This window comes from Habropoda laboriosa, unplaced genomic scaffold (genome assembly GCF_001263275.1).
Source record: "Habropoda laboriosa isolate 0110345459 unplaced genomic scaffold, ASM126327v1 scaffold210, whole genome shotgun sequence".
Taxonomy (NCBI): Eukaryota; Metazoa; Arthropoda; class Insecta; order Hymenoptera; family Apidae; genus Habropoda; species Habropoda laboriosa.
The window spans coordinates 555,725-583,468 of NW_017100373.1; the positions used below are offsets into that span (position 1 = coordinate 555,725).

At 44.5% G+C, this 27,744-nt stretch overlaps 1 protein-coding gene across 1 annotated transcript in view; it reads right to left on the bottom strand.

Annotated features, from left to right (window-relative positions):
• LOC108574949 (single Ig IL-1-related receptor-like) overlaps nt 1-27,744 on the bottom strand; it is a 113,946-nt gene that overhangs the window by 12,487 nt on the left and 73,715 nt on the right. Inside the window, exons 2-3 of the mRNA XM_017937622.1 lie at nt 25,068-25,249; nt 8,454-8,667 (exon numbers count right to left, since the gene is read on the bottom strand). Of these exons, the coding sequence (XP_017793111.1) occupies nt 8,454-8,667; nt 25,068-25,249 (396 nt within the window). The remainder of the gene's footprint in view (nt 1-8,453; nt 8,668-25,067; nt 25,250-27,744) is intronic.

Here is a 27,744-nt window from a genome sequence, read left to right on the forward strand (position 1 = left end):
CCGCCACTAACTGACCAACTTAACTTTTACGAGATTCTTTCTTTGAATAGTTCCGATTTCAGAGGTCCTGCTGATCGATCAAAAGATACGCGTCGCCGCGCCACTTGGAGGAACGTCGCGTCGATCAGAAACGACGACAAGCGTTTTCGATCGATTGTTCTCAGCAACGATTTGCCACCTGATTTTTTTCATCAGCAGTGCCAATAGCTCTCAATCGAGAGGAATGAAGATTGATGGGCCGCGTCTAACGGCGGTTCATAGAACAGGCTGTGAAGGTTCCAAGTATCTGGTCAATTGGAATAGTTTAAATCGACTTAACGGCGCGGAATTTATAGAGTGTTCGTAGAAACGCGGGTTAGATCAGCCTGTGTGCACACGGATGTTTCAATCCACCGTGGAAGGTGATTGGAAATCGATGAATCTAATAATTTTCCTCCCACCCTCGCGCCTCTCTGCCTTTCCTCCTTGCGCACCAATAGGTGTATCGCTGCTCGATCCTGTTTAATTAAGAGAAATCGATGAACTCGCTGCTACACTAGTTGTCGTGACGCTGGTCCAGCTCGATTCGAGCATCGAGACCAACGCGTCCGTCGAATTTTAATTAAACCTCTGATCTCCTCCCCTTTCTCTCTTCCTATCTGTCTATCTAGGTATACTATATCTATCGTAGAATGCATCAAACAAGAATCGCCGTTCTCTGCGTTTTCATCGGGTCGTTTTCCAGCGAATTTCCCTTTCTCTCCGCTGTCCAAAGGTTTTCGCTGGAAATTCGACAATTCGAGAGACAAGATTTTCAGAAAGAACGACCAACAGGTGAAAGCTATTAATCGGTCCAAGTATCCGACGCGACGACGAAAATCTTTTTCTTCGCGGAGAAATCGCACGAACACTAGCCTCGCTTGCAAATTAGTGGATTTCCCGGCGATGTATGCACGCGAAACGTAGGCAACGTCACGTCCAGTCGCGGCTTTAATCTTCCGGATAACACCGCGCGGAATTGCAAATATCCGATCGAAGCGGTTTCAACTGCGATTATGAAACTTTTCCCGATGAACCAAGGGGAAAAGGCAGCGTGGAAATTAGCGTGAGAATTTCTCTCCGATGGAAAGTTCGAAGAGCTATGGCATTCCACGAAACTTTTCACCGATTTAAGGTGTCCGATGCGTGTGCGGCCGGGACGATGTTTATTCGCGAGTTGTTAAAGGTTCGGGATTTCTTGGAACGCGTCCAACGACTTCCGTTCCCGGGGCGCGTTCGCCGCCTCTATCTATTTGCATGGAACGGACACGCCGGGCGACTGGAAACTCGCGTGGCAACGCAATATGTATTCAAAATGGTTAAACGGTTTTTTCCTTCTCAAGCCCCCTTCCTCTGACCCCGCTGGCTTCGACAATTCCAACAAACCACTCGAATCGATTCAGCAAATCGACTGCTAATTGGCGCGTAATTAATTCCAAGGAGAAAAAATTCTGGTTACACGTAGGAGCGCGTATCGAGAACCGGGCAGTTTTCAACTAGCGGCGCGGAACGTTGCTTAAAGGAAGTTCTGCGTGTGACAGCCAGGAGACGCTTTCATTTGGAAGTTCCCAATGACAGCTACCCATTAGAGTGGAACGACTGATACGCAGAATTGGATGGAAGTTCGCATCGAGACACGATAACCCGGCGCGGCGTCTGAATGTATGTACGAACAACCTGCCGCTATGCCATTTCGAACATTCTCGTCGAATCGACCTAACCTCCAAGCGTAGCTTAACGATTTTTTTTTTCCTTCGATAGTGGTGGTGATCGGAAAACGTGGCCTCGATTTTTCTTTTAATCAAGCTGGAAATTGGAACGCAGCAAGGGAAAGGACGAAACGCAAACGCGACGTAACGTCCTGTCGCGTCGGCTCGAGGCTCCGCTCGTTCCCCATTCGGGCTGGAATAATTAAACGGCACATTGTAATCCGCGATGACAGTCCCCGTTGTCCTCGTTGGTAGACGGGACTCGTCTGTCAAATTCCAGCCGGCTGAATCAGGCCAGATTAAGTTTCTACCGAGGAGACAGTTTCGCGTGCGTAGGCACGGGTCAGACAGGATTAAGTGTCTGCGCTGCGATTTCTCTTCTCGTTTCACGTGCTGCTCGCTCTCTTCGCCTTGCCCGGATACAAATTTCACCGGTTGATCGCACTAACGAAGGATTAACAGAGAAGGAAAAAATGAAGAGAGAAACGACGCCGCGGTCCATGCAATTTTCGTTAACGAGGGAACATTCGAGGATTCGTCAGAACGAGTTCTGAAATAGCGGAAATCCACCGTGGACCGTTCATTTCCCAGGAACTTTCGCGTCGACAGAGCGAAACGATCTTTCGAATTCCGTATGCTCGCTGGCCGAAATCGATTGAAACAAATGGCTCATTTTGCGTTCCCGCACTCGCTTGCCTCTCGCTTCTCCTTTTGTTTTCGTCGTGGAATCGAATTAACGAAATAGTTCAATGTTAATTAATCAGTTTGTAAAGAGACCTATCGCATACGTTCCCTCTCCTTCGCTCTTTGTCCATCAGCCGCCAAACCAATCCACGAGTCCTATCTTGTCGCGTCTCTTTTTCGTTCCGCCAGAATCGTTCGATTCAACGCCGCTTTCATTTCACTTGCTCCTGCAGTTCGTTCGATTCTTCGGCTCCGCTATCGCTGCCCGCACATTTGCCTCTGCAGATTTCGTCCACCGAGAAAAAGAGAAAAGAATCGAACAGCCTTTGTCGCGTATCGACGCCTGCCATTTCAATCTCTTCTCTCCCACCCTTACATTTCCAATTATTTCTCCCCACTTTTATTTCCTTCGATCGCCAAGTTTACATTCCTCCTCCCAAGACTTCTTGTTCTGTTGCGTCGGAGGGGAGGAGGTGGAAGCAATCAGATCGATTATAACGAAGCGCAGAACCTGGCCATGGACATCCTATACGCGAGAGTGTTACCAGAGAGCGTACACCGGCGAACAATGGAACGACGTTGAACAAAAGCTCACTGACTGCACGACTGCGCTCGCCGAGGGTCCATTCAAGGAACTTCAACGCCAACTTTCCGTAGAAGAACGAACCGACTCCGACTGCGACGCGAGTTACGTGAAGCTACGATTACGCGCGATGGAATTTCACAGCGCGTGCTCGTTTAAATGGAACCTTCTTCGAAAGGAAATGCCCCCACACACACACTTCCGAGGAGACCTCCCCTTGGCCTAGTACAACCTCCGGAGAAACGGCGTTCTCCATTGAGAAATGTAAAAATCATTTGTCCAGCAGAGATGAAGTTTCGAACACGGGCTATCTCGAGCTATGTATTCATCGATCCTGAAGTTAGTTCCCTCGGCCCCGTTCTTTCCCCCGGGGGGGAGATGGTATTATTCGAGCGGAACGACTCGGAATTAAGTTACGTAGCCATTATTACGGGGCCATTAATATTAATTCCGGTGCCGGCGTGCCGATTAATTCACCAAGTCGAGGGGAATTAAACGGATTACGCGAGAAATTTAACCGGTAGCCGCGTTGCCCCTTTCTCACTGTCGCCGCCGCGCCGACCGAAGACCGTTTATTTCTGACGTTATCGCGTTATCTACGAACCGACCACCACCCTAAACATCTCCACGAGAGAATTTAAGCTACCAGTTTTCCGAATAAAATCCACAAGCCGAACGGAAACATCGTCCGCGTGCATACGCTTCCGTCCTTTATTTCTGCGTATCTCCCTCCCCGGATGCTCGCCGCGTATTTCACCTCGTCCCCGTTACTCCGGCGTTTTCCGCCTTTGTCCGGGGACCGGTATTACAATTAATGCAACGCGGAAAAGTGGGTCGACCCCTCGACCGGTAATTGCATCGTATCCACACATTCCGCTATCCCAGTTCAACAACGCGACGCAACTTCATCGAATATCGTTTTCACCCCTAGGCGTTGTTTTTGCTCCTCCCGCCTCATACACCATTCTCTCCCCTTGCACCAATGTCCACTTTTTCCTCCTTTTTCTTCGATCCATCTCCTCCTTTTGTTCCTCCTCGGCACTTTTCAATATTTCAGCATTCTTTGTCCCCAACTTTTTTTCTCGCCTTTCCATCCTATTTCCCCTTGGCGCGCTTTGAATCTACCACCTTTTTTATTCCTCATCTGCTCCCGTTCTTCCGCCTGGTTCTTTCGATACTTCGATACCCTCTTGTCTCCCGACTGAAAACTCTGCTCGGCTGCTAATGTGTTCGTTCAGTCCATAATTTCCCTCTAATATTCATCGAAATTATTGCATCTTTCAGAACATTTCAATTCTCTGTCCGTTAATTAGAGCAACGACTCTGAGACGGGCTTGTAACGAGCCTCCCTCTGCCCAGGATAATTACGGTGGAAAGGGGCGAAAGTACTCCAGCAGAGACTCCCCGTTCATAGGTTTCATTGTGGATTTGCATTCGAATGCAATCAACGTTAATAGATCCGTATCGGCGCGTATAGCCCACGGGACCACGCGTAATTCGTCTCCATTAGTCCCCGAGTAACCGGTTACTTAAGATTTACGAGGCTAAACCGTCCTCGATCGACCGGAATCTGTCCGTTACACCTGCTAATTCGGTCCATCGATCACCTCCTTCACCCCTCCCTTCGCTTTCTACCTAATGCCTTGCGAAAAATACATTGAACAATGAGCATCGACTCATTCTCGTTTTCTCCCAACTATCCAGCCTCTCGAAACTATCGCACGAAGCCTTTCTCAGAATTTCCACGATTTTCCTCTCACGTTTCGTCCATATTTCAGCTGAAGCTTCGAGGGAACAACAACTCTATATAGTATCGCTTAAACGAAAGTTCCTTCTTTTAGAGCGAAGAAAAACTCCGTTTTGCCCCGAAAGTAAAGTTTCGAAACGAGCACCGAGATTTTACGGATGATTCGTTACTCCCTGTCCTTCGGTGGGACAAGTTTTCGCTCCGCTGTGTTTCTCTACGATATTAAAGATCGCAGAGTATGATTTTTCAAAAGTCTGCCGTTTCCCGCAAGACAGCTAGTCGCACTTAACCTCGTGCAGTTTCATTACGTCCTCCAGCTTTCCTCTATCCAACCATCCTTCACCCCAGCCAACACTCCGAGACAGATGGTCGACCCTTCTTTTAAGTCCGGCTAGAACCATTTCGCTCCGCGGGAACGCGCCGTGGTCGCGTCAGCGGATTTCCGTATCGTAAAAACGAGCCTGAAGGGAGAGATTCGCAGACTTATGACCATTATACGGTCGCATCTTTTGTATCCGTTCTCTGTATCATTTCTTCCTTTCACGTCAGAACACGCGACTTTCCTTCTTTCTCATCTTTAACCATTTGCTCTCATTTTATTTCCTCACTATCAAAATCTTCTTCTTCTTCCTCCCTCTCTATTGATCTCGTTACCAGCATAGACACGCGTCGCAACGATTTTCACCGGACAAGCCCTAGAGACGCGTTAACACGATCCCCGGGCGCACATAATGGAGGCTCGATTAAAAGCGAATGGAATATAAATTGGAGCTCGTGAGCCCGCTTCAGGTATCGACCATCTCGTTTAATCCCAACCAAGCGAACGAGCGCGGCGACGTTTAGAATATGAGAAGCCCGATGGACCACCCATGCCTGGCCTGCGCTCGCTATCTCACCACGATGATCGAGAGCTCGACGACAAAACGACCACTAAAAGAGAGAGAGAGAACCGGCTAACCAGCCGTGGAGAGGCTTGTGACCCTGGCGCCGCGCTGCGCCGGTTCGTTCCGTTCTCTCCTCGACCCGGTTCTTCCTCTATTTCGTCCTCGCTGGAGCTCCAGGACTTTCTTCCAGCTCCTGTTCCTTATCTACGAAGCCCAACAAACTCCTCTTGCATCGCGTCGGCCACGTTTAATTGGACGCCGCACAGCAGAATCGTCGTCGCGTGCGAATCGTCAAAACAGATTCGGGGGAAGAATAACGAAGAGGCAGAGATCGATCGAACAGCGGATGATGGTCGGGAAATCGAAGCGGTCACGCGGTGGACAGGCAACTAGTTGTACAGTACACGGCTTAGACCGCCGACGATAATTTAACCATGAAAGCAGAACGGACGCTGCCGATGCATAGGTCACCTTGGAATAGACGGTGATTGGCAGATAGAGGCATCTCGACCGCAACCCACGGTCGATCGATCCCCTGTGCACCGAATCGCTGATGGACAAAGATGACTCTTCCTACGGTCAATTTCGTTCCCTCGACCCCGCTCTCTCCGTGCAGTTTCCGCTTTATCGCTCGGTAAAGACGCCACGAGGATCGATTCGACGAGAAATACAGCCTTTTCCACATCGCACACACACACGCGCGCGCGCGCGCGCGCCAGTTCTGCCCTAATAGAGTCATTTCCTTGCACCACCGAAGACACATCGTAAAATTCTCTAGCTCGGAAAGAGCTGTATTCAAACGTGTCCAACAGCCAGACATTTTTCCATCTTCTATTTGTGCGGTCGAGTTTCGAGCATTAGCACAGCGAGAAGGAGACACACGAAAAAGGGGACGATTCATCGAGGTAACAGACCAGGCTATCATTAGTGTAATGACGGAGCTGGAACCGGAGGGACAGACAGAAAGAGGATTCCTTGGAATTTCTTTCCGCCTCTCTCTCTCTCTCTCTCCCTCCGTGGAAGAACGGTTTTCGTCCTCGTTGTTGCTACAGAGAGAACCTCAGCTGGATTCTCAGGCGAGTTTGTCCCGGCGTTATTACGTCTATAATGCCCGGACGAGAGCCGGTGCAAAAAGGCTAATCACTGGACCCTGCATCACGACCCTCGACGGAGATTCGTTCGCGGAATCACTGCTGCTGCGCGAGACCATCGCTCGAAATTCCAGACTACTGTTGTCTCCCAGAGGTTCATGAAACCGTAACCTCCTTTTGCCTTCTTACACGCTCGACGATCAGTGGACAGACCAACATCACCAAACATTGTCCAACCACTGCTAGTATCCGTTTTATCTCCGTCTCGTTGGAAAGATATGTTTTGCGTGTTGCGTACAGAAATGTTACTGTTGCGTGTCTGTATAGATATGTTCAGAGGTGAGCAAGTGTAAGCCTGGCCTGGTTTTTGGCATCGAAGCCTTTCGAGCACGTCGGTCAGCGGAATAATTAAAGACACTTTTCGCTCTTGTAACGGGTTACAACGATATATTCTCGGCTGCGTCATTTGGAGCTTTTCGGAGTAATAACAGCGGCGAGGAATTATAAGGATCGGAGCAGCACAGAGAGATCGTATCGTCTGGAAATCAATAATAGGGAGAAGACCGGAGCGTAAGCGGGCGCATTGTAGGGTCTCGTTACATTCTCGGCCGGTTGCGGGGGTTACCGTGGCGCTGGATGCGGTCACTAATTGGAGGACAGGTTTGCAGCACAATTTCCAAATTTACTCGTGAGACACATGCTCGAACGCGACAGCATTTGCATTCGCAGAAACCACCGCACCGGCTATGGGGGGCATATGCCGATTATGCAACACTCATCCTCCGTACCCGATTTACACAAACGATACTTCGTGGGATTAATTTCATTGTCTGTGCGTTTCGTAATCTTGCGCGACACGACATCCTCGATGTAGAGTTGTTGTTACGTAATCAGTTGTCTCTGCAGCAGGATATCAAAATGACTGAACTTGTTTTAATGGAATTGCTACCTTTTTGTCGTGTAAACGTTGTCAAAGACGTTGTACCACGTTGAAAGCGTGTTTGAAATTTGAAAGCGTTTCCATTCAAACCAAGTCTCTATCGCGATTGCTCCCTGTACATCTCCTCGTCGAAACGACTTGGAGTTTGAGCAAAGGGAAAGTTACACGGAAACGGGGGAAATTCGTGCTTCCGGCGATAATGACCACGGGTATTTCACTATGTATCTCTTGTTAGTCACGCTCCTATTAACCGATTTGGAAGTGTGCGTATTCGAGACGGTCGACGTGCTTCCTGGAAACAGGATACGCTCGCTACTGTATCAAAGGCAAATTCCAATACTCCAACGGTAGGCGCGCGCACAAGAGAGAGCCTTAATTAACAGTTTGATACTGTGTGTAATACGCCTTCGTACGTCGGAACGCTCGGCAACTTCCTTTCCGACTGACCTTTCGATTTCGATCAAAGTCGCTTGTCTCTTTGCCTGCTCGTCATTCCGCTGCTGTAAGCAACGAGAGACCAGCAGCACGAGTGACGCGTTACAAAGGCAAGCTTTTAGACAAAAAGCTCGTTCTGAATTGCTCGATTCTGTGTATACCTTTCGTTACCGAAGATTCGTTTTGTTTGATTCTAACCAGTTATTGAATACAATCCAACGAATAATTTCTACTTTAAGACTATTTGGAAACAAACTGTACACCTACTACGAATGCTTCGACTACAAAGTAAATTCATTATCAAAGTTGAGTGATAATCGATAAGCGAAAGGTCCCACGATGTTCAATGGATAGAAACTCACCTTGAGACTCTGTGCTGGGCGATCCTGCCGTGATTCGGTAGAGTGACGTTGCTATCGCTCTTCGACCAGGTCACCGAATTTTTCGCGTCCGGAAGCTCGACTTTTCCCAGGTACGCCTCGCAAAACAATCTCGCCGCGCCACCCAGGGGGACCAATTGCGAGGCTGGCCGATACGTTGGCAGCGGTTTGCCCGTATATCCGCCGGACTTCTCCCCTGAAATTGTACGAATCCCTTATTAAATATTTCACAGGAGACTCTGTCGGGGATACAAGGAAATTCGCCCATTTCTATCGTTTATTCAACACCTTAAGAGCCTTTACGCACTTGCCGACGACTTGGTCGACGAAAGACCAAAAGCCAGGCAACCAAACTGTCGCATAATTTTTTCTGTATGGAAGCTCATCGTTACGTCTGGGAACGCGTGCATTTGATTCGATGCAGTTCATCTTTTGCCGCGACTAGCCAGTTGCCCGTGTGTCTTGAACCTAGCGGTTGTCGACGATCTGGTCGACAGTATGTAACGGCTCTAAATGGAGCCTCTGATAGTCTCTCTTTTAACCCTTTGCAGCACACTTCTAGACTTTTCTTCTTCGCTGGAAAATGAACAGTTTCAAGCTTCTCTGTTGACTCGACCAAATTGTTGCAATGGATCTTTTCCTTTACTTTTCTTTGTTTCTCTTTTGACTCGTTTATGCAAAGGATTAACGATAGAATTGTGCCAATTTGCGGGGAGAAAGATGTCAGATTGTGTTACGTTTAATTGAAGCGAGGAATCCCTCGCGTGTTCCTTGATGCAATGGATATTTGCTGGAACAAAGTTGCGCGCAAATCCGTTTACGTAGCATTATCCGTTTCCTGTTTCACCGTCAAACAAGGCAACTTTGCGAACGCTCGACGTCACGGCAGACTTACCAGGAAACGCAGCCCAACTTACCGAAGCAAAGGACGTCCCCTGTTTCTTCGTTAAACGGCGCAAGTTTTCGAAGAGGGGTCGCCTCGTTCGACGCTTTATGAATTCGGGAGAGGCTACCGGGAATGTTTCATCAACGTTCCGGCAACTTCGTGAGTTTTGCGTCAAAAGGAATTAACGCTCAGGATACTCTGCACTCTTCTTCTTCTTATAACTGGCACCGAAAATTGCCCACTTTGCACCAACTTTTTTCTCACAAACTATCACACCCCGATACCCTTCCTTCCGTTTAATAAGTCTATTAATTCCTTCTTAAACGAAACGCTTATTCGTCCGAAATAAAAATGAAAGCAGTAACACATTGGCGTCACTTGCCAGACGCTAGGCTTTCACACCGGTTCTGAAAGGAGGATGTTAAAAAAGTGCCAAATTTGTACCCCTTCAGGCATCTCAAATGTGATGAAGTTGACGGTACTTCGAAATAAATGCATGAAATGAAAAAATTTAAACGCTATTCTATAGAGGAAGGTGAATATTTATATAGTGTGTAAAAATATATTGCTCAAATTGCTAATTAATAACAATAAAACGCGACAAATTAAGATAAGGTGCTACCATGCAAATATGTTCGTTATTCTACTGTAACTTACTTCGAAAACAAGATGAAATGCATCAAGTATGAAGAATTGTTACTTTATTTCATCCTTCTGTTCTTCAGATGACATTTCTTCGGTAAAATTGAGGAAGTTAGCAGGTGAACGTGTGGACGTCCGATGTCGAGCAAACCTGAAGTACCATAATACTGTTGCAACGTGTGAACAACACCCCGCTACACGTTGGCCTATTTTGCGCTCGCAAATATGTCCAACAATTGTCCAATGTCCAAGAATAAGGTATAAAGAAAGTATTTCACGAAACTGATGTGACATGAGTGCATTTGAGTTTTAACTAAAATACTATTAAAATCTATCGTCAATGTCCAAGAATAAGGTATAAAGAAAGTATTTCATGAAACTGATGTGACATGAGTGCATTTGAGTTTTAACTAAAATACTATTAAAATCTATCGTCAAAGAAGTCGTTGCTACTTGGAATTCGAAGTCGCCGTTTTCATTTAAGTGGTCAGCATAATATCCTGGAGCTTGTTTTACTTGGTAGGATCCGGATGAATATAAACATAGATCATTAGTGTTTAATTGCGGGAAGAAATCAAGTGATACCAGTTCAATGCGTTGAAATTGTGATCGACGTGCGTTTAAGTTTTCACTTGGTACTACATCTGACAAATGATTTTCTTTTGTGGAATACAACGGCGACTTGGAATTCCAGGTGGCAAAAACATCTTTGACAATAGATTACAGCAAATACCACATCGACCTGGATTCTGGAAATAGTATTTTAGTTGGACATATTTGTGAGTGCAAAATAGGCCAACGTGTAGTGGGGTGTTGTTCACACGTTGCAACAGTATTATGGTACTTCGGGTTTGCTAACTTCCTCAACCAATATTTTACCGAAGAAATGTCATCTGAAGAAGAGAAGGATGAAATATAATAACAAAATTCTTCATACTCATACTTACAGTAGAATAACGAACATATTTGCATGGTAGCACATTATCTTAATTTGTCGCGTTTTATTGTTATTAATTAGCAATTTGAACAATATATTTTTACACACTATATAAATATTCACCTTCCTCTATAGAACAGCGTTTGAATTTTTTCATTTTATGCATTTATTTCGAAGTACCGTCAACTTCATCACATTTCAGATAAATAATTGTGCGTTTATGATGCCTCGTTAAAATTTTAGGTGCCTGAAGGAGTACAAATTTGGCACTTTTTTAACATCCTCCTTTACCAGGCTTTCGAACCCGGAAATATCCAGCCCAACGAGACCAAGTCTTACCAAACTTTCTTAACCATATAACGTTCCGCCATTTACCACGCGTTTGTTTCACACTGAGGTCGACGTGAATCCCCGTTTTAGTACGTTCCACGAAACACGTAGATCTTGGAAATATTCCACGTGAAATAGGTACAAGCGATTCGTAATGTGTGAATTACAGTTAGACGAAAGTGGTGCTATTAAAGTGATTTCCATTCCCCTTGCGATTCATTCCCACCACCGCTAAAGACGTTCACAGGAATAATTATGAAATTTCATTTCCCTCGCGGGATCCCGCAAATTATCCACGCACACGGTCCACCATGGCATTCTCCGCGACGTACAGACAAAGCATGGCCCACACTAGAGCTTTTGCGAAAATGCTATTCGAAGGGCAATCCCTACCAGCCGCCTTCTCCCTAAATCACATTCCACTGAATAGCGTCGGCAAGTTGTGACAAACCTCCAGTTAGTAGATGCAGAGTTGATTATTCGAAATGAATGGTAAAACTAACGACAAGAGTGACAGAAATGGAAAAGAGGATGGGAATACAATTAGATTTGGCTGAATCTAGCGAGAAACGAATATAAAATGCACGAAGAATGGTGTGTCCAATTATCGAAGAGAGCAGTTATGGAATAGTTACTCGCCATTTCTCGCCGTGAAGCGCAATTTGTCCGACGTTAATTTTCCCCCGAAGCACTTGTTACGTTTAAATGTCTCTTAGATGATCAACGGAGCCCGATACGCCTTGTCCATGATGACGCGCGATCAATACGAGCCACGTAACAGGATTAATTGGAGTGGCTGCACACCGAGACCCGGTTCGTTTTGCCTTTTTGCACCGAGAAATATCATCGGCTATTTGACGGTTACAGGCAAAACGCTATCACCTTCAAGTGCTCTCTTCTTTTACGTAAATATTCTAAGGTGTCAGTTAAAACACTAGTAAAGGGCCAGGAATGCAAAATATTATAGCATTCGAAGCCATTTGACCTAACGAGTATTCATGTAACGATGATATTAGCATCGATCTAGAGGCAATCGCTCTTTGAAATTGTCTCCGTGGTTATTCAGACGCTGTTCGAGAGGAGATTCGCATATTACGTGAGCTCGCATGTACACGTGATATCCAGGATACATGGTTCGATGGGAGTGCAAACTCAGGTGTGCACACGCGTCACGTGCCGCTCTATGCATACGCCTTACGACGTGCGTGCACGTTGCCACCGTGGAATTGATCCGTACACAGGCCATTGTGCACGTCATCTGCAAATCTGCGCTCAGTTCTCTGATAGTCGCGCCAGTCACCTATTACCTATGCTTCCTTTAGTTTCAGAAAAGCTGTTATCGTTTTTATCTCTACTAGACGCTACTAGCAATTTTTGGTTAATTATTTCAACGCATGTGCACTTACATTGGATAAGAAAATTTGGATAGCTCACAGTTGCGACCATGGTCTACTCTTCGATCATCGCCCGAGAGCTTATTCACGGAATCACGGCCACGTGCATGTGCTTGCATAGCTTTCGATGCAGCTATATATTAGGTCGTAACATATGTAATGTCCGATTCTGTTGTATCAATACTTTAAACCTTATTTTTTCGATAAATATTTGCCTTTGGAGATGTTTTAAAATGACAACTTCAAGATTAGACTTTCTTTTGTCAGATTCAGTCTTTATTTGTTTTGTTTACGTTGCTAAGCTTGCTTTTAATCGTCTTGCTTTCAAACATGAATCAACGTGATTTTCGCGTACTTTTTTTATATGAGTGGAAAATTGGTCATAACGCAGCAGAAGCAGCTCGAAACATAAATGCTGCATTCGGGAATGATACAGTTAACGAACGTACAGTGCGCCGATGGTTCGAAAAACTCGAAGCCGGAGATGAAAGCCTCGTTATTGGAGCACGCGGAAGACCCGAGCCGTCCATTAACGACGATCAGTTGCAGATCTCTATCGAGGCAAATACGCGACAAACAGTTAGAGATTTGTCCCAAGAATTCAGTGTAAGTCCCACGACAATTTCACGTCACCTGAAATTCATTGGGAAAGTGAAAAAACTGGACAAGTGGGGTACCACATGGATTTAACGAACGGTAGAAGCTCCAACGTCAAGACATATGCAATTCACTGCTAATCCGAAATGATAGGGACCCGTTTTTGGATCACATTGTCACTTGTGATGAAAAGCGGATACTGTATGACAATAGAGGACGTTCTGCCCAATGGCTGGACGCAGATGAATTCCCACGACATATGCCAAAGCCAGCCTTGCATCCAAGGAAGGATAATGGTCTCAGTATGGTGGTCAATGGCTAGTGTAATTCACTATAATTTCTTAAGGACGGGTGAAACGATTAATGCGGAGAAATATTGTGCCGAAGTTGAAGCAATGCATCAGAAATTGCGGGTAAACCAACCGGCATTGGCCAACCGAAAGGGCCCAATTCTGCTTCGTGATAATGCTCGACCGCATGTTTCACAAATAAAAGCTGAATAGCTTAAAATATGAAACTCTGCCTCATCCACCATATTCACCTGACATTTAAATCATTTAAACATTTAAATCATTTCCTCAACGAGAAAACGCTTATGAATCAAGAGACTGCCGAAAATGCCTTTAAACAATTTATTGTCACCAGACGTCCGAATTTTTATAAAAATGGAATTCAAAAACTTTTAACTAATTGGAAAAAATGCGTGGAATGTAACGGTTCTTACTTTGATTGATAAAATTTAATATTGAAGACCGCTAAAAATCGGACATTTCATATGTTACGGCCTAATACGTAAGTATAATAGTAAATCTGGCAAACTCGTAGTTGAATAGCTACGAAAGAAATACCATACTGTTCCTTGACACAAAGGTTAGGTGGAGGCTAAGAGAGGTGAGGGAGCGGCGATGCACGTGTGGCTCACGTGTCGCGCGACGCACGTGCATCGTGCTGTACCGTGCATACATATCGACGTTTTGCGGTTGGTCAGGACGGGCTGCGCTTCACCATGAAATACGCGTTCCATCCGCGCGGTACGCGTAAAAATCATTTTACGGATACTGTTCAGTCCCAAGAACCGTTTTCAACGACCGCGGTAATTGTTTTACAATCGCCGTGCCTCCAGGTCTGAACACTACCTGGGTCAGGCCCAAGCGAGGGGAGGCTTTTCCAACCAAAAAAAAGTACCGGGTTTGGTATTGAAATTTGCAATAATAAATTCTGTCCCCCAGAAGGAATCTCATCCGACAGAACACACACCAATAGGGCACTCGCAACTTTTTTCCATTTCCACCCGCGATTAACCAATAGGAACCGAATATTGTTTATAAAAGCACGTATACCACAGCTAAAACACTTGTACAACACGTCTGTAAAAACGCGACTAACACTAATTCTCAAAAGTATACAAGTACACTAGAAATTACAGGTACTACAGAAAAACACTTGAACGTTTTTTGAAGGTTTCAACAAGGCTTAGCGATCATATTATATTAGTCATTCGTCTCATAGATTGTCGCGAACGAGCGTAATGGAATTTACAACTCCGTGAGATTCGGCAAAACGAATTGCTGTGTATCGGAAAGGAACAAATACGAACCGCAGAGAACTCGACGCTGGGAACGATTCCGGAGGATATGCATGTACATGCATACACCGATGCACCGTTCCGAGGAGAATTCTGGGTGGCGTGTACCTAAGTGTAATATGTGACGAAGTTGCGTAAGTTAAGGGGTTACGTACATCTGGGTAGGTGAAAAAAATCGGTTTTCAGAAATACCTGGACTAGCGTCACAAAATGTTGTTAATAACAATTATTCTAAATGAAAATGATCTTCTTTAAAATAGTCACAACAATGATACCAACATTATATTTCGTCATCACTCTTTACTTATAACTTATTGAGTTACACATAGTTGGAATATTTTTTTATGTATATTTTTTAAATTATACGAAATATTTTACTAAGAAATAAATCTGTTTAAAAAATGTTTAGTCCCCTCCTTAAGGGGATATTCTAGTGTGACAGCCATTTTTGTTAGACTTCTTTGCAAATTTATTATAGAAAATCAGTAACAGTTATTAACATAAGCTTTATTCCTGTGTATTTACTTGTCTTTGGAAGATGATTACAAATTTTTTTGTTGAAAAATAATTAAATTTGACTGCAATGGAATACGTGAAACTCGAGCATGATGAAAAACGTACGTTGATGGTTGCCATTATTTAAGCCGTTCTGCGTATGCCTCTGTCTACAGCCGGTAGTAAAAAAAAAAAGAAAAATATTGAAAATTTAAAAAATGGCGATACTTTGAATATAAAGTTTTTTTTTGTATTTAAGAGGCTGTAAAAATGAGAAAAAAATATATTTTGGAATAATTTTACTACCGGCTATAGCTATAGGGGTGAGTCGTGCAGTACCGGCCAAAGCTAGATCTCGCTTATACTGTTAGTTGACTGCGCTATTGATGGAAAAACGAATGAATACTATAGCCCTGAACAACGTATTCCGGCGACGTTCTTTTTTCTTCAGTATTACCAGAGTCGAACGAATACTATAGCCCTGAACAACGTATTCCGGCGACGTTCTTTTTTCTTCAGTATTACCAGAGTTCTAAGACGTTTAACGTTTACACTGGTGTTCCGTACGACAAAAGTTATTTTTCATAGCTGCAATGGGTGGGCTCACGTGGAGTGTACGGATCAAGAAAATATCGATCACTTTATCTGTGATATTTGTAGACGTGCCTAAATAAACGTTCTCTTCTATTTTTAAATGATTACTAACATTATTTATTACTTAGACCTTAAAATCTACCAACTAAGTAGCTGGCCGGTACTGTACGACAATTTTTCGTTCGCTGCAAATTACAACTTTTTTATTTCTATTTAAGAAAAACGATTTGTCCCCTTTTATTAAGCACCCTTTGTACTACAAATTACTTTTATGAAATTTCATTTTTACCAACATTAGCTCAAGTTATAGTACAAAAACTTAGAGTGGCCGGTACTGCACGACTCTCCTCTACATGTGCTGAAGACATATGCAAAATTCGAGTTCGATTGGTACAGTAGTTTTTGAGATATCGTGGCAACCGTTTAAAAAAACATGGTTTTGAGAAACACGCGTTTGAAGTTTCAAGTGCAATTTACACAGGGATAATTTTATTTATCATTAATTCGCTAGTCCAGGACCATAGAGGGGACCTTCCTCATCTTAAAACAAATGTTGTTGAGCTGTTCCTTCTTCTTTCCGATCAATTCTGGCTTTTTTAGTGAAGTCGCTTGTGCGTTGTTCTGAGCGACTGATGCGAGTTTTGTTACAACAGTTCACATATATTTCACTTTCTTCACCAATTGTTACCCCCGTTACTGATAATACTTTATGAACGGGCAAAAATCCATTATTAAATATAATTACCACCAAAAAAGGAGAGGTTATTTCCTTACTTGTGTTAATAAACTATTATTATTATTATTTTATTACACTTTTCCGAACCTCGATCACAAGCCCAAGTAAATCCCACATGTATGTGCAGATTTAAATACATATTACAGACATACATACACTACCGGCCAAAAGTTTCGAATCACTACGTAAATTAAAAGAAACAGGATATTTCTAAGAAAAATTGAACGCCTACAAAGTAATTGAGGAAGTTTTATTTGTCAAAATACTTATAAGTAGAATATTTTACATTTTATATTATTTTTTGTACGAAGAAATAGATATTTTTCTTTAAATTGTCTTTTCATCAAAAAAACCGTCCTTACTTCTAGTGACAGCCTGACATATTCTGGGGATCCTGGCAATTAGTTTTTCGAGTATTTCTAAGTTTAAATTTTTCCATGCTTCTTGTAGTAGTTGCCAAAGGTGTCCTTTCGATGTTGGACAGTGCAACCGGATATTCTGATCGAGCTCTTCCCACAAAAATTCTATCGGGTTCAAATCCGGTGGTTGTGCTGGCCATGTCATATTCCTCAAGACCCGCTCTGTTTCTTTTTGCAATAAGAACCCTTTACACAATTTAGATGTGTGCTTAGGGTCGTTATCTTGCTGCATGATAAACTTTCTACGTATTAACCGGTGACCTGATGGTAGAGCGTGCTGTTCGAGTATCTGTTTATAGTCTTCTTTTTTCATTGTATTCTCTACTTTGATTAGGTCTCCTACTCCAACCGTTGAGAAACATCCCCAGACCATAACTGAACCACCACCATGTTTGACAGTAGGTACAATACACTCTGACAACATTTTTTCTTGTACAGATCGGCGAACAAATATCCTTCGGTGCGACCCAAATATTTCGAACTTGGATTCGTCAGTCCAAAGAACCTTACCCTAATCCGTAGATGTCCAATTTTTGTGACTTTTTGCTCAATCCAACCGCATTTTACAATTTTTCGACGAAAGCAATAGTTTCCTGACTGCTATACGGCCATTTAAACCTGCAGCTCTTAGTCGCCTTTTCACCGTGGTCAGAGATATTGGATTCGGTCTACTATCATTAAGTCCTACACGAATTTCCGAGGCCGTTAGTCGTCTGTTTCGTTTGCAAATAATATTTATTCTTTGTATGACACTTTCAATTTTCTTGCAATATTCCGCAAAGAATAACCTTCCTTTCTAAGTGTGATAATTGCACTTTGAGTTTCAAGGGGCCCCTGGACCAGCCAATTGGAATCTAAAATTGTAACATTCGACGCTTATTGGTAAACAAAAGAATCGCGAATTCCTATATAAGGCAAAAACAGAGTATCTTTCCCGGCAGTAGAAAAGTTCATTCCGAGCGTTGCCTTAAACTGAGTGTATGAATTATACAATAGTATTATGGACATAAGAAAATGCTGAAATCTCTTAAAGTATAATTCAACTTGTTAACATCTGATATATTAACGATGGATCATTCCAAAATTTACCGGTATATTCGATTTTGATAGAAATCGGTAAGTGATTCCAAACTTTTGGCCGGTAGTGTCAAACGATCTATAACTTCGTCATTTTCTCGAATACGACTATAAAATTTTAGAAGTATATTTTTTAAGTGCTGTACTTTCGATATATGTATAAAAACAAAATCGATTTTTTGGACTTGTCACACTAGAATACCCCTTTAAACTTTAGGCAATCCTCGACGTTCATACCTCCATTTTGGAGGCCAGCATTTCCGCGCGAGGGAACGTATAAAGGAAATAGGAGGGGTATGGTGTGGAGACGCGGCTCGGTGAATCTTTCGTAGGTTGTAAAAGAAGTTCGCCCGGCGTAATGAAACGCGGTTACCGTTCGTAGACGGTCCGCGACAGTTTTATTGTCGGCAAGTTTGGTTATTCGTTCTTTTGTTCGACAGTTTACGTGGCAGAACGTAGCAGGGATAGGTGGCTGGGCTAGGATCGGGGGCCGCGAAGCCGTTAAACAGAAAAGCTGGACAAACTTTCCGATCAACTGCGAACAGAGACTTTTCAGCCAGGCTGGGAAAACCCACTTCTCGTTCTGCACACCTCTACTCCGAGCTGTCCGACAACGAATCTCCGTCGAGACAAACTCTCTCTCTTTTCCCTCTCTTTACATTCGTATTTGCCGTCTTCTCGCGTGTCGCTTAACGCATTCTAAGCTCTCTTATTTTCCGCATGTGACTGCTACAGTACACATGGAGAAGGATTATTCTGAGAGATAAACGGAGAAATGGAAACGTGAAATTGGAAATCTTCCTTGAGATTCCTTTTATCATGGGTGTTGTTGAAATTTCAGTTGCTTCAGTTAATTGTACATTAATAATGAAACAGTTTTAGAACGACGAATTTGCGCGTCCTCAAACGACTTGATACGAACCAAAGTCGAGTAAAATTCGATGGGGCAATCGAGCAATAAATTAAATAACTCCTACTGCCTAGCTACAATTTCGCGCTCGAACCTTCGAAAGCTATATCGTCCACGTAGTTACGATCGAAAGCTCCACTAACTCGCGATACGAGCACCGCAGCGAGAAAGGTTCGAGAGACTTCCAGGAATTCCGGTTACCGTGGTAAAGAAAGGGTGCACGATTCCTTTCGCGGTTTTAACAGGGCTTCTCGGAATCGCGCGTGGGTAGCTTTATTCAAATACTTGTACTTCTCCATCTCCCTCCTCTCTCCGTCCTTCTCTGTTGCTCCCCCGAGTTCACTTGGGGTTTCGTCATAGCGCGCCGCGGAGGAGAGAAATCGATGGACAGGGAACTCGATATCCAAGCTGCTTGGAACAAGAGGAAGACGATCAAACTGAAGGAGACAGTGGCCTCGGGGTGGCAATAACTCTGGAACCATGGTCATTTCTCTCCTCTCAACATCCCTGACCTCTCGAGATTTCCATTAATCTCGGAGAAAATCATTTCTTCCCTTCTTTCCAACGATTCCCCATTCGACTCTTTAATGGCAGTTCACCGAGGGAAAATTATAGTTTTCGATGAGACTAGCTTTCACAGTCACGGATTCTTTCCAGGAAAAAAAAGGAGAAAAGATTGGCGTGTCCTGAGAACGTCTTCGACGGGAAACTTCACTCCTCTAGACGAACTTGTCCTCTTCGACACTGAGTAGGAGATGGAAGAGGATCGAAAATAGCCGGAATATTCGATAGAATAGGTTTGTCTGGCCGGTGGAAAGCTATTGGATCATCAAGGGAACCGATTCCTCGTCGTTTACGAGCTCTCATCCTGGACACAAGAGATATTATTGGGTAAACGTGCGATCACACCACGTCCAGCATCTCTCGCTCGCCTTTTCCCCGTTACATCCGGATGCTCCGTCTAATTGATTAACGTCCTCGCTAAATTCGATGCTGGAGTTGTTTCGAAATTCAGAGCCACTTCAAGGCCTATCACTAACGTCAACGCTATCTTCCCTATTCCTTTCTACTTTCATTTCCTCGCGACTCTCTGATTTACTTGTACATTAAAGTCTCAGTTTCCACGTTAAATTATTGGAGGGCGCACCTGTTCAAGATGACGAAAGAAAAAAAGAAAGGAGGAAGGAAGGAGAGTCGTCGAAGCTCTTAAACGCGGACCGCGTACGAAAAGCTCTGCAGCTGCGCGGATAATCCACTGTTCATGGGCATGCATATGCATTCGGGGACGCGCACCGGTGCCCGATAAGGTATTACGCTTCTCCGTGGGTTACGTTCTTGCAAATATAGATAAGCGACATCCGTTGAATTTAGCACGAGGATAATTTGTTCTATCGTTAAAAAAGAAAAAGTAAACTTGAGAAAGATTTAGACCTTTTGGAAATAAGCATAACAAGAAGATGCAAGTTTGACATGTAAATTTGCGTGACTCCTCTGCAAGGATGTTCGATAAAAGGTTTGCTCTCTATCTAGGCGTGTTATTAGAGGCTATCCACGGTAAAAGGCATAAGACAGGGATGAAACGAAATGAAAGGGAAGGGAAGGAGGTGCGTTCGACGAGCAGAAATAGCCAGGAGAGATAGCGCACGGTGCATCGGCTAATTGCATTACTGGCAGCATCATCGGCGCAGCCTCCTCCTTTTGCTGCGAGATCATACGCATTTACTTAATGTACGTGGCACACAACCACTCCGTGCACTTAGCCCTGAGGTATTGGCTCATAATTCTCTCCCTCGACGGAGCACAGCCGACGTTAAATGTGTATGCATATTTATACGGGACGAGTTTCCACCGGTTACTCGCTCGAAAATTAATTTCCTTCTCCTTTGTCTCTCATACTCCCTTACCTCTCAATAACGATTATAAATGCTGAATTTGTCGCTTCTTTTTCTTTCCTTTCTTTTCTTGAGAGATAGTTATAAGAAGATCAAAATTCAAGATGTTCATTCGCGATTGCGCGTTCGATTTACCGAAGTCTTCCCTTTATCGCCCGATTTACGAGCCGGTAAAGCTATGAAAGGTTCACGTACACCGTTTCCTGGTCCGCGTCGAGCCACGAATTCTCTCGTGTGCTCCCGCGGTCCCTCGTAAAACCTCCAAATCGGTATTGCGAAAAATCAACAAGCAGAGAGAGAGAGAGGGGGGAGGGGGAGAGGACGCGATTTATTTATCTATCCTTCGAGAACACGCTGGTCTCTTTTTTTACGACGTAATATGGACTCTGGGGAAAGTGCATCGTTTATGCGAGCGCAACTCCCGACCCTTCGTCCCATGCAAATGGCTCGAAGCGGTAACTCCGAGTCGCTGCGGCACCGGCATCCCCTCAATTTCCATAGCCGAGGCCACGATACCACCCTTCCTTAATCGTTCTATCTCGCGAATGGCTCGAAGCGCGATTGTTCGACGGCTGTCGATTCAGTCGAACGGAGATCTAAACCACCACATTCTTTCAACTGATTCTTCTCTTACCTTTTGTTCTATATATTTCACATCGATTTACACAAAGCTCTAAAGCTACAGTTTCGCTGGAAAAGAGGAGGTGTAAAAACGTAATTCGACTTTTTTAACCACCCTCAGAGTCCGACCGGCATTTGGTGATATCTGTACTTCTCTTATTTGTTCCTTAATTTTTCGCAGGTTTACGTAGCGAAGGGAGAAAAGCTCGTTTCGCTGAGGGTAACACGGACAAGAATAATGCCCGGCTAAGGAACGAATTTTGTACCCGGAAGCCGATGGAAATTGCGGGGAAACAATGTTGTCGCGCGGCGACAAAGACATATGCCCCTAACGAGAGGCGAAAAGACGGCCAGGTTGAATAAACGGGGACAGAGATTGAGCTGGATGAAACGAGGCTGTCGGTGAAAAATGTGGACATCCGACGAGGGCGGCGCCTCGTATGCTGTTTACCAGTCGACTGAAATCTTTCAATTTGAATTTTCCGGATTAAGTTACGGTTCCAATTATTGTACAACCGTGCAGTCGGATCTGACAATCGCGAGTCTTTTTCAGCCCGCTGACCCGCTTGCACCGATCTAGAAACGCCAACGATTGATCGGAGGATTTAATTGATATTCCGGTTCGATACGTTTAGCGCCAGCTCTCAACTCATTATTCGAGCGTCGCCATTCCAGTTATTTCAAAATCGGTTACATCTTCTCACATTCAGACCAACTCGGAGCATAATTAATAATTTATCAATTCTTCCAATTTTAGTGTAGGATCGCGAACGTTTTTGCCTTCGTTCGTTCTGTGATGCCCGGTTTGCTCCAATTCCTCGAAGCTAAGAGCAGATATTGGGGCATCCCTGAGTTAAAACACTTTGGGATTAACGGAGATTTTGATGATACGTGACGTGCGCGTGGTAGAATGAATGCGGAAATGGAGAAAATAGGGCTATTTAAGGGTTCTGGGAAGATGGACTTTGGGTTGTGACTATGCAGGAGAGTTGGAAGGTGAAGAGTCCAGTATGAGTAATGGCGAAAGTGGATGACTAGTTGTGAATACAGATAAAGCTAAGGACTAAGAATGAAAATATTTGAGGGTGTAACAGTTCGTTTCTCAAGAAACGGGGGAGGGGAATGAAAGTGCAGGTAGAGAGCAGGCTCTTTTCGCGAGGACCACCATTAGTTTCAACGGTCACGGGGGAAAAACCAAAGGGGGTGTGTGTGCATGGTGGAAGTATGAATATTCGGGAGAGGATGAAAAAAGTGTGGTGTAAGAATTGGAGAAAAGAGGATACCTTGAGTGGAATAGATAGTATAGTGGTAATACGCTAAATTTCTAATTAACTTAGACGTTTAGTTTCCATTTTATTTTGTTAATAAACTACTGTTATTGTTAATGCTCGCGGTTGTGGCGATAAACTTTCGAGCTTTGTGGATGTTTGCACGATGTTGTGCCGTCTAGATACTGGTTCGAAGGACCACCCAAATGATTGGGACTTGTAAAAACTGATCTATTTCTAACGCGTGATGCGAGCTGGTTCCACCTTGCTTCTCCTTGTTCGTGGTGGTTGAACGACTACTCGACGACTCAACTCTCCGACGTCCGTGAGAAGGATATTTGTTGGGACACGCTGATTGGTTAACGGTTAACGATTGCATTTGCCAATCGCACTATCACCTTGGAAGGGCGGGAGACGGTCGCGAGGGGTGGGCGGAAGGTCCCAAAAATCTGGAATTTCCTCCGGGTGACTAATCGGCAAGCGGACCGTTACAGAAATTCGTGGTTTATGGTATGGTAAATTACTAAAAATCTAGCAAAGCAATTCTAGTGACCCTCGCAGGATATGATTAGACCCGTGCAAGCAGTAAACGAAAATCCTCAACTCAAAAATAACCGTTCCCGGTCGATAGTGCCATAAACCGTTTCTACAGAAAACCTAACAGTTGTTATTATTACATATAAATACACTTTTCCAAACTTCAATCACAAGTCCAAGTAAATTCCACATTAATTCAGTTCAAGTTAGTTCCAGTTTCACTTTAGCTTAGTATTATGACATCTGAGGTGGAAAGTTAACCGAAATAAATTTGCCGGTGAAAGTATTTAAGCGTCGAAATATAAGAAAGATAAAAATGGTGAAGAAACGATCCTGTAAAAACGTAACAGTCGCGCGGTAAAAGGATACACGGTGAAATCTAGAACGAATGTGAAACCGCTATTGAGCGGGGACGGAAATTCGTTCGAGGAAAGCGTCCAATCGAGATTCCTCGAAGTCAAAGCGTCAAGATACGCGTGACGCGTGCTTCTGACTCGAGTTATCTCACGGCATGCGTTCGTGCATCCGTCGATAACTATTCTACTATTCCACCTCTCCTGCTCTTTGACGCCCCCGTGACGGTTTAATTTCCAAGAAAAAGAATCGATTCGCGCCTCTTGGAACTACCACCTACGTGGAGAGAGGGAGCGTGACGCATCGATCGAGTGCGCGTCCTTCCCTCCGACTGATCGCTCGCTCGCTCGCCTTTTCTCTCCGGGCGTAAATCATCCCTGGAATCGTGGCTCGCGATCCGGAACGGAAAGGCGATCGTCCAATGGCGTAAATAACCGAGGACGAAGCCAATTTTCGCCCACCGTCTTATCGATTCACAACTCCTGGGATACACTCTATCAACAATTCGTGCTTCAACCATCGTTCCATGAAAAGGACACCAAATTACACGTTCGTTGATCAAAAATCATTCTTATTCGGTGATAATGTTTCGTTAATTTTTTCCACGGGTACATCGAGTCGACCCGTATCAAAAAGTATCCATTTCTATGTACCCATCCCTAGATAATACACCCGTGTTTTTCCCCTTGCTATACACCTATCCCCCGATTTACACTGAAGATAGGTTCCTTAGAAAACCGTGTGAATCGAAAAGAAACTAAAATGTGCATAATTCAGTCATTTATTTCAACGTAAAACAAAACTAAATATATCTTAAAAAACATACAAATAACGGTCTATTCATAAAATGATAAAAATATAAAGGTATATGTTGCGATTCAAGTTCGATGTTAGATGAATTGGAAACAATTTCAGATCGGCGAGCCTTGGTAATGAAATCCGTAATTAACAATTGTGTTTGGTTTCTGATCAAATCTTTATAGACCTCCTCATATTGAAATCGTGTAAATAAAGTACCGTGTAAATCGGGGGATAGGTGTACTAACTTTTTGTCCCTTTGAATCGATGGTTTTAAGAGCAATCTAAAAATTTGCATAAGCTGGTATAAATCGAGCCCTGTCTCGCCTATTCTCGAATATCCTGCAAGAACGCGTGGATGAGAAGCTCCGCTCGAGACTCCATTTAAGCGACGTTTACAAAACGTTCCACGGATGAGCACTGTGACGAGGAGAACGCGCGGAAATTCCGACCTTTAGTTCCACGAGAGTCGAAATATAGCGACAGTCGAGTCTATCCGAGGAAATATGGGAGAAAATACTCACCGAGGACGGCGAGAGTGATATCTCCTTCGAGGATGGTCGTGTCGTTCCTCGCCCGACACGAATATCGTCCCGCATCCGAGGCTCTCACCTTCTGCGCGTAAATCGTCTGGTTCGCACTCTCCGGGTACAGGATAAAGTGACTCTCGCCACCTGGCCATGGATAAGCCCTGTTGTCCTTGTACCTGCAACAATAATCACGATTGCATTATTATCTTTGCCATTCGACATTTAAGCGCTACACTTGACAGTGATGCAAAAAAGCAAGCGAGAATAAAGATGGAAGTTAACTTTTCTTTTCTTCTTCCTGTCCCCTCAATGGCACAGCATTCCCCGCATGAAAGTAATATTGAACTCGTTAATTTCGCGAGTTCCACGTCCAATTGGTCTTCTGGGGAATTGCGCGAGCACTGCGTCGTAAGAATTCGTTTGCCGTTGCCATGAACGCGATATTGGTACGTGTAGCCCGCTCGTCGAATGGGAAATAAATAAAGAACAGCACGTATCTGCGGTTCCGTTTTCACGGAGGGTGAGAGAGAATCCTCCTGATTTATTCGCTACGACAGCGCATCGCGAATTTTCCAGCGCAAAGAGCTGTTTCTCTTCTCTCTTCCCCTTTCATGCTCGATAAGCTCGTACAAAGGAACACCATATATTTCACGAGAACCAGCAGCCTCGCGACAATCGGAAAGCATTTTGAAACGCGCAAAGAAAGAGCGCTCCCTTCCTCTTTCTCACGGCGGGCCGCTCCCTGTTCTTCAAGAACGTGACCTGTTCGTTTGCCTGCCTTCCTTCCTTCCGAGAACACCTTTATTTGCGCTCAACAGAACCACACGCGTATTACACGCAACGGATTACAATGGACGCGAGGCAGGAGGAAGCTTTGTCTTCGAAATCATCTTTTCTCCGCCTTCCTGGAACTAAAACATTTTGGGAGTGGCATTTCTCCGACGCCTACCTCCCGAACGTTGCTCGCACATCCTCCACTCCCCAGATCCCATCGAGGGAAGAAGCTTTCTTTCATCGATAGTCTGAATGAAAAGTTTTCCAAGGGAGCTGTTTCCAATCAAACGATTCTCGGCGACATCCGATTCCTGTTACACGGCTTATCTCGACCGGAGACCTGCCTGCCTGCCGATTTTCCAGGGCAGCGATGAAATTCTACTCAAACGATTTCCAATAGCACTTGACTCTACCGGCAGGATTTTTGAAGAGCACGAACCCCAAAGGCGACAACGCTCTCTCGATAGAAGTAGACTACAGTCGAGTTCAATTCCGATCCAACGACTTTCCAACTATTTCCGCTGCGATTCTCATCGTCGTTGCGAAGCAAACAATCGTCGTTCCGATCACGATTCACCAGCTAATTAGAAGAATCGAATAAAGCAACGGCAGCGTGTTGCGTCTTGGACGTTTCCATCAATAAATCTGTTTTGTACTTGGAAAAATGTGACTAATTTATAGGAAAAGCGAAAGTCAGAATTTCAGTACGTCGACCAATTATGATGCTTTTCATCCCATACGATTCAGCGAAGGGTTCCAGTGATTTTATGACACGACAATTGCTACCGAGTAGGCACCAGAAAGGCTTGCAGAAACGCTGAGTTTCTGCGTCCGTAAAACAATTTCTGAGCCTCGTCTTCTGGATAAAAGGAAAATAGATTTAGGAAAGAGACACTCAAAAATAGCGTAGATGGTCGACTGGATCATAAAGTGAGACGCAGGTGAATTACGGACGATTTTTATTTCGCGAAATAATTTCGAAGCACGTCCCCTTTCCGGGCGACGCGACATTCCTCCACCATTTCGCGGTAACTGCGCGGAAACCCCTTCCTCCTTGCTCTTCACGGCTCCGTCTTAACCAGCAAACAATGATCGCGAGAAGGAGAGCGAAGAACGAGTCGATAATCGAGCTTCTTCCCATTCCCACACCAACTTTAATCGAGTTTCTCCGCGGACTCTCCGAAAGACGATCCGTTCGAGCCAGGCAGATTCTATTTATCCGAACGCTTTTACGCCTCTTTTTCAATTATCGACTCGACGAAACTGGCGCTATAATAATCAAACACTCCTCCATTCCGCCCGAACGAAAATATTTCACGGGCCATATGTTTGTTTGAAGAAGGAGCCGCTGGCTTCTTGCGTTTATCGATTACTATTGCGCCACGGAGACCTCAACGTTTAACTCTGTTTGCTGAGAAATCAGTCGCCGATAGGACCTGAAAGTTTACCCCAATATTTTTAGTGAAAACACCGCGATCTCTTTCGGCTCGGTTCGACGGTATATCTAGTCCCCGTGTAATCGGACCAAACATGAAAAAATGCTTCTCTTTCAACGCAAATTTTATCGCTTTCTGTCGGCCCCATGTGGAATAGGCGCAGTTCAGAACTGCTGGTTCCTCGTGTACGGAGCAAGGAATTTGCGATGGCTCGCGATTTTTTATGGCAGGCCACGAGAAAGTAGCTCTCCCTCGCAAATTGCAGAGCAGTGGACAGGATACGACGATTAGGTAGGGACTGGGATCGATTTCGAGGCGAGTAATCTTCCACTTTTCTGTTCGCGGAACCGATTAGGGGAAAAAGCGAGCCGCTGATACGGTTCTACGGCCACGTACGTACGACATTTCCACCGCTCGTCCGCTCTGCGTGTTCCGCGACCGTGTTGCTCGCCTCGCGCGTC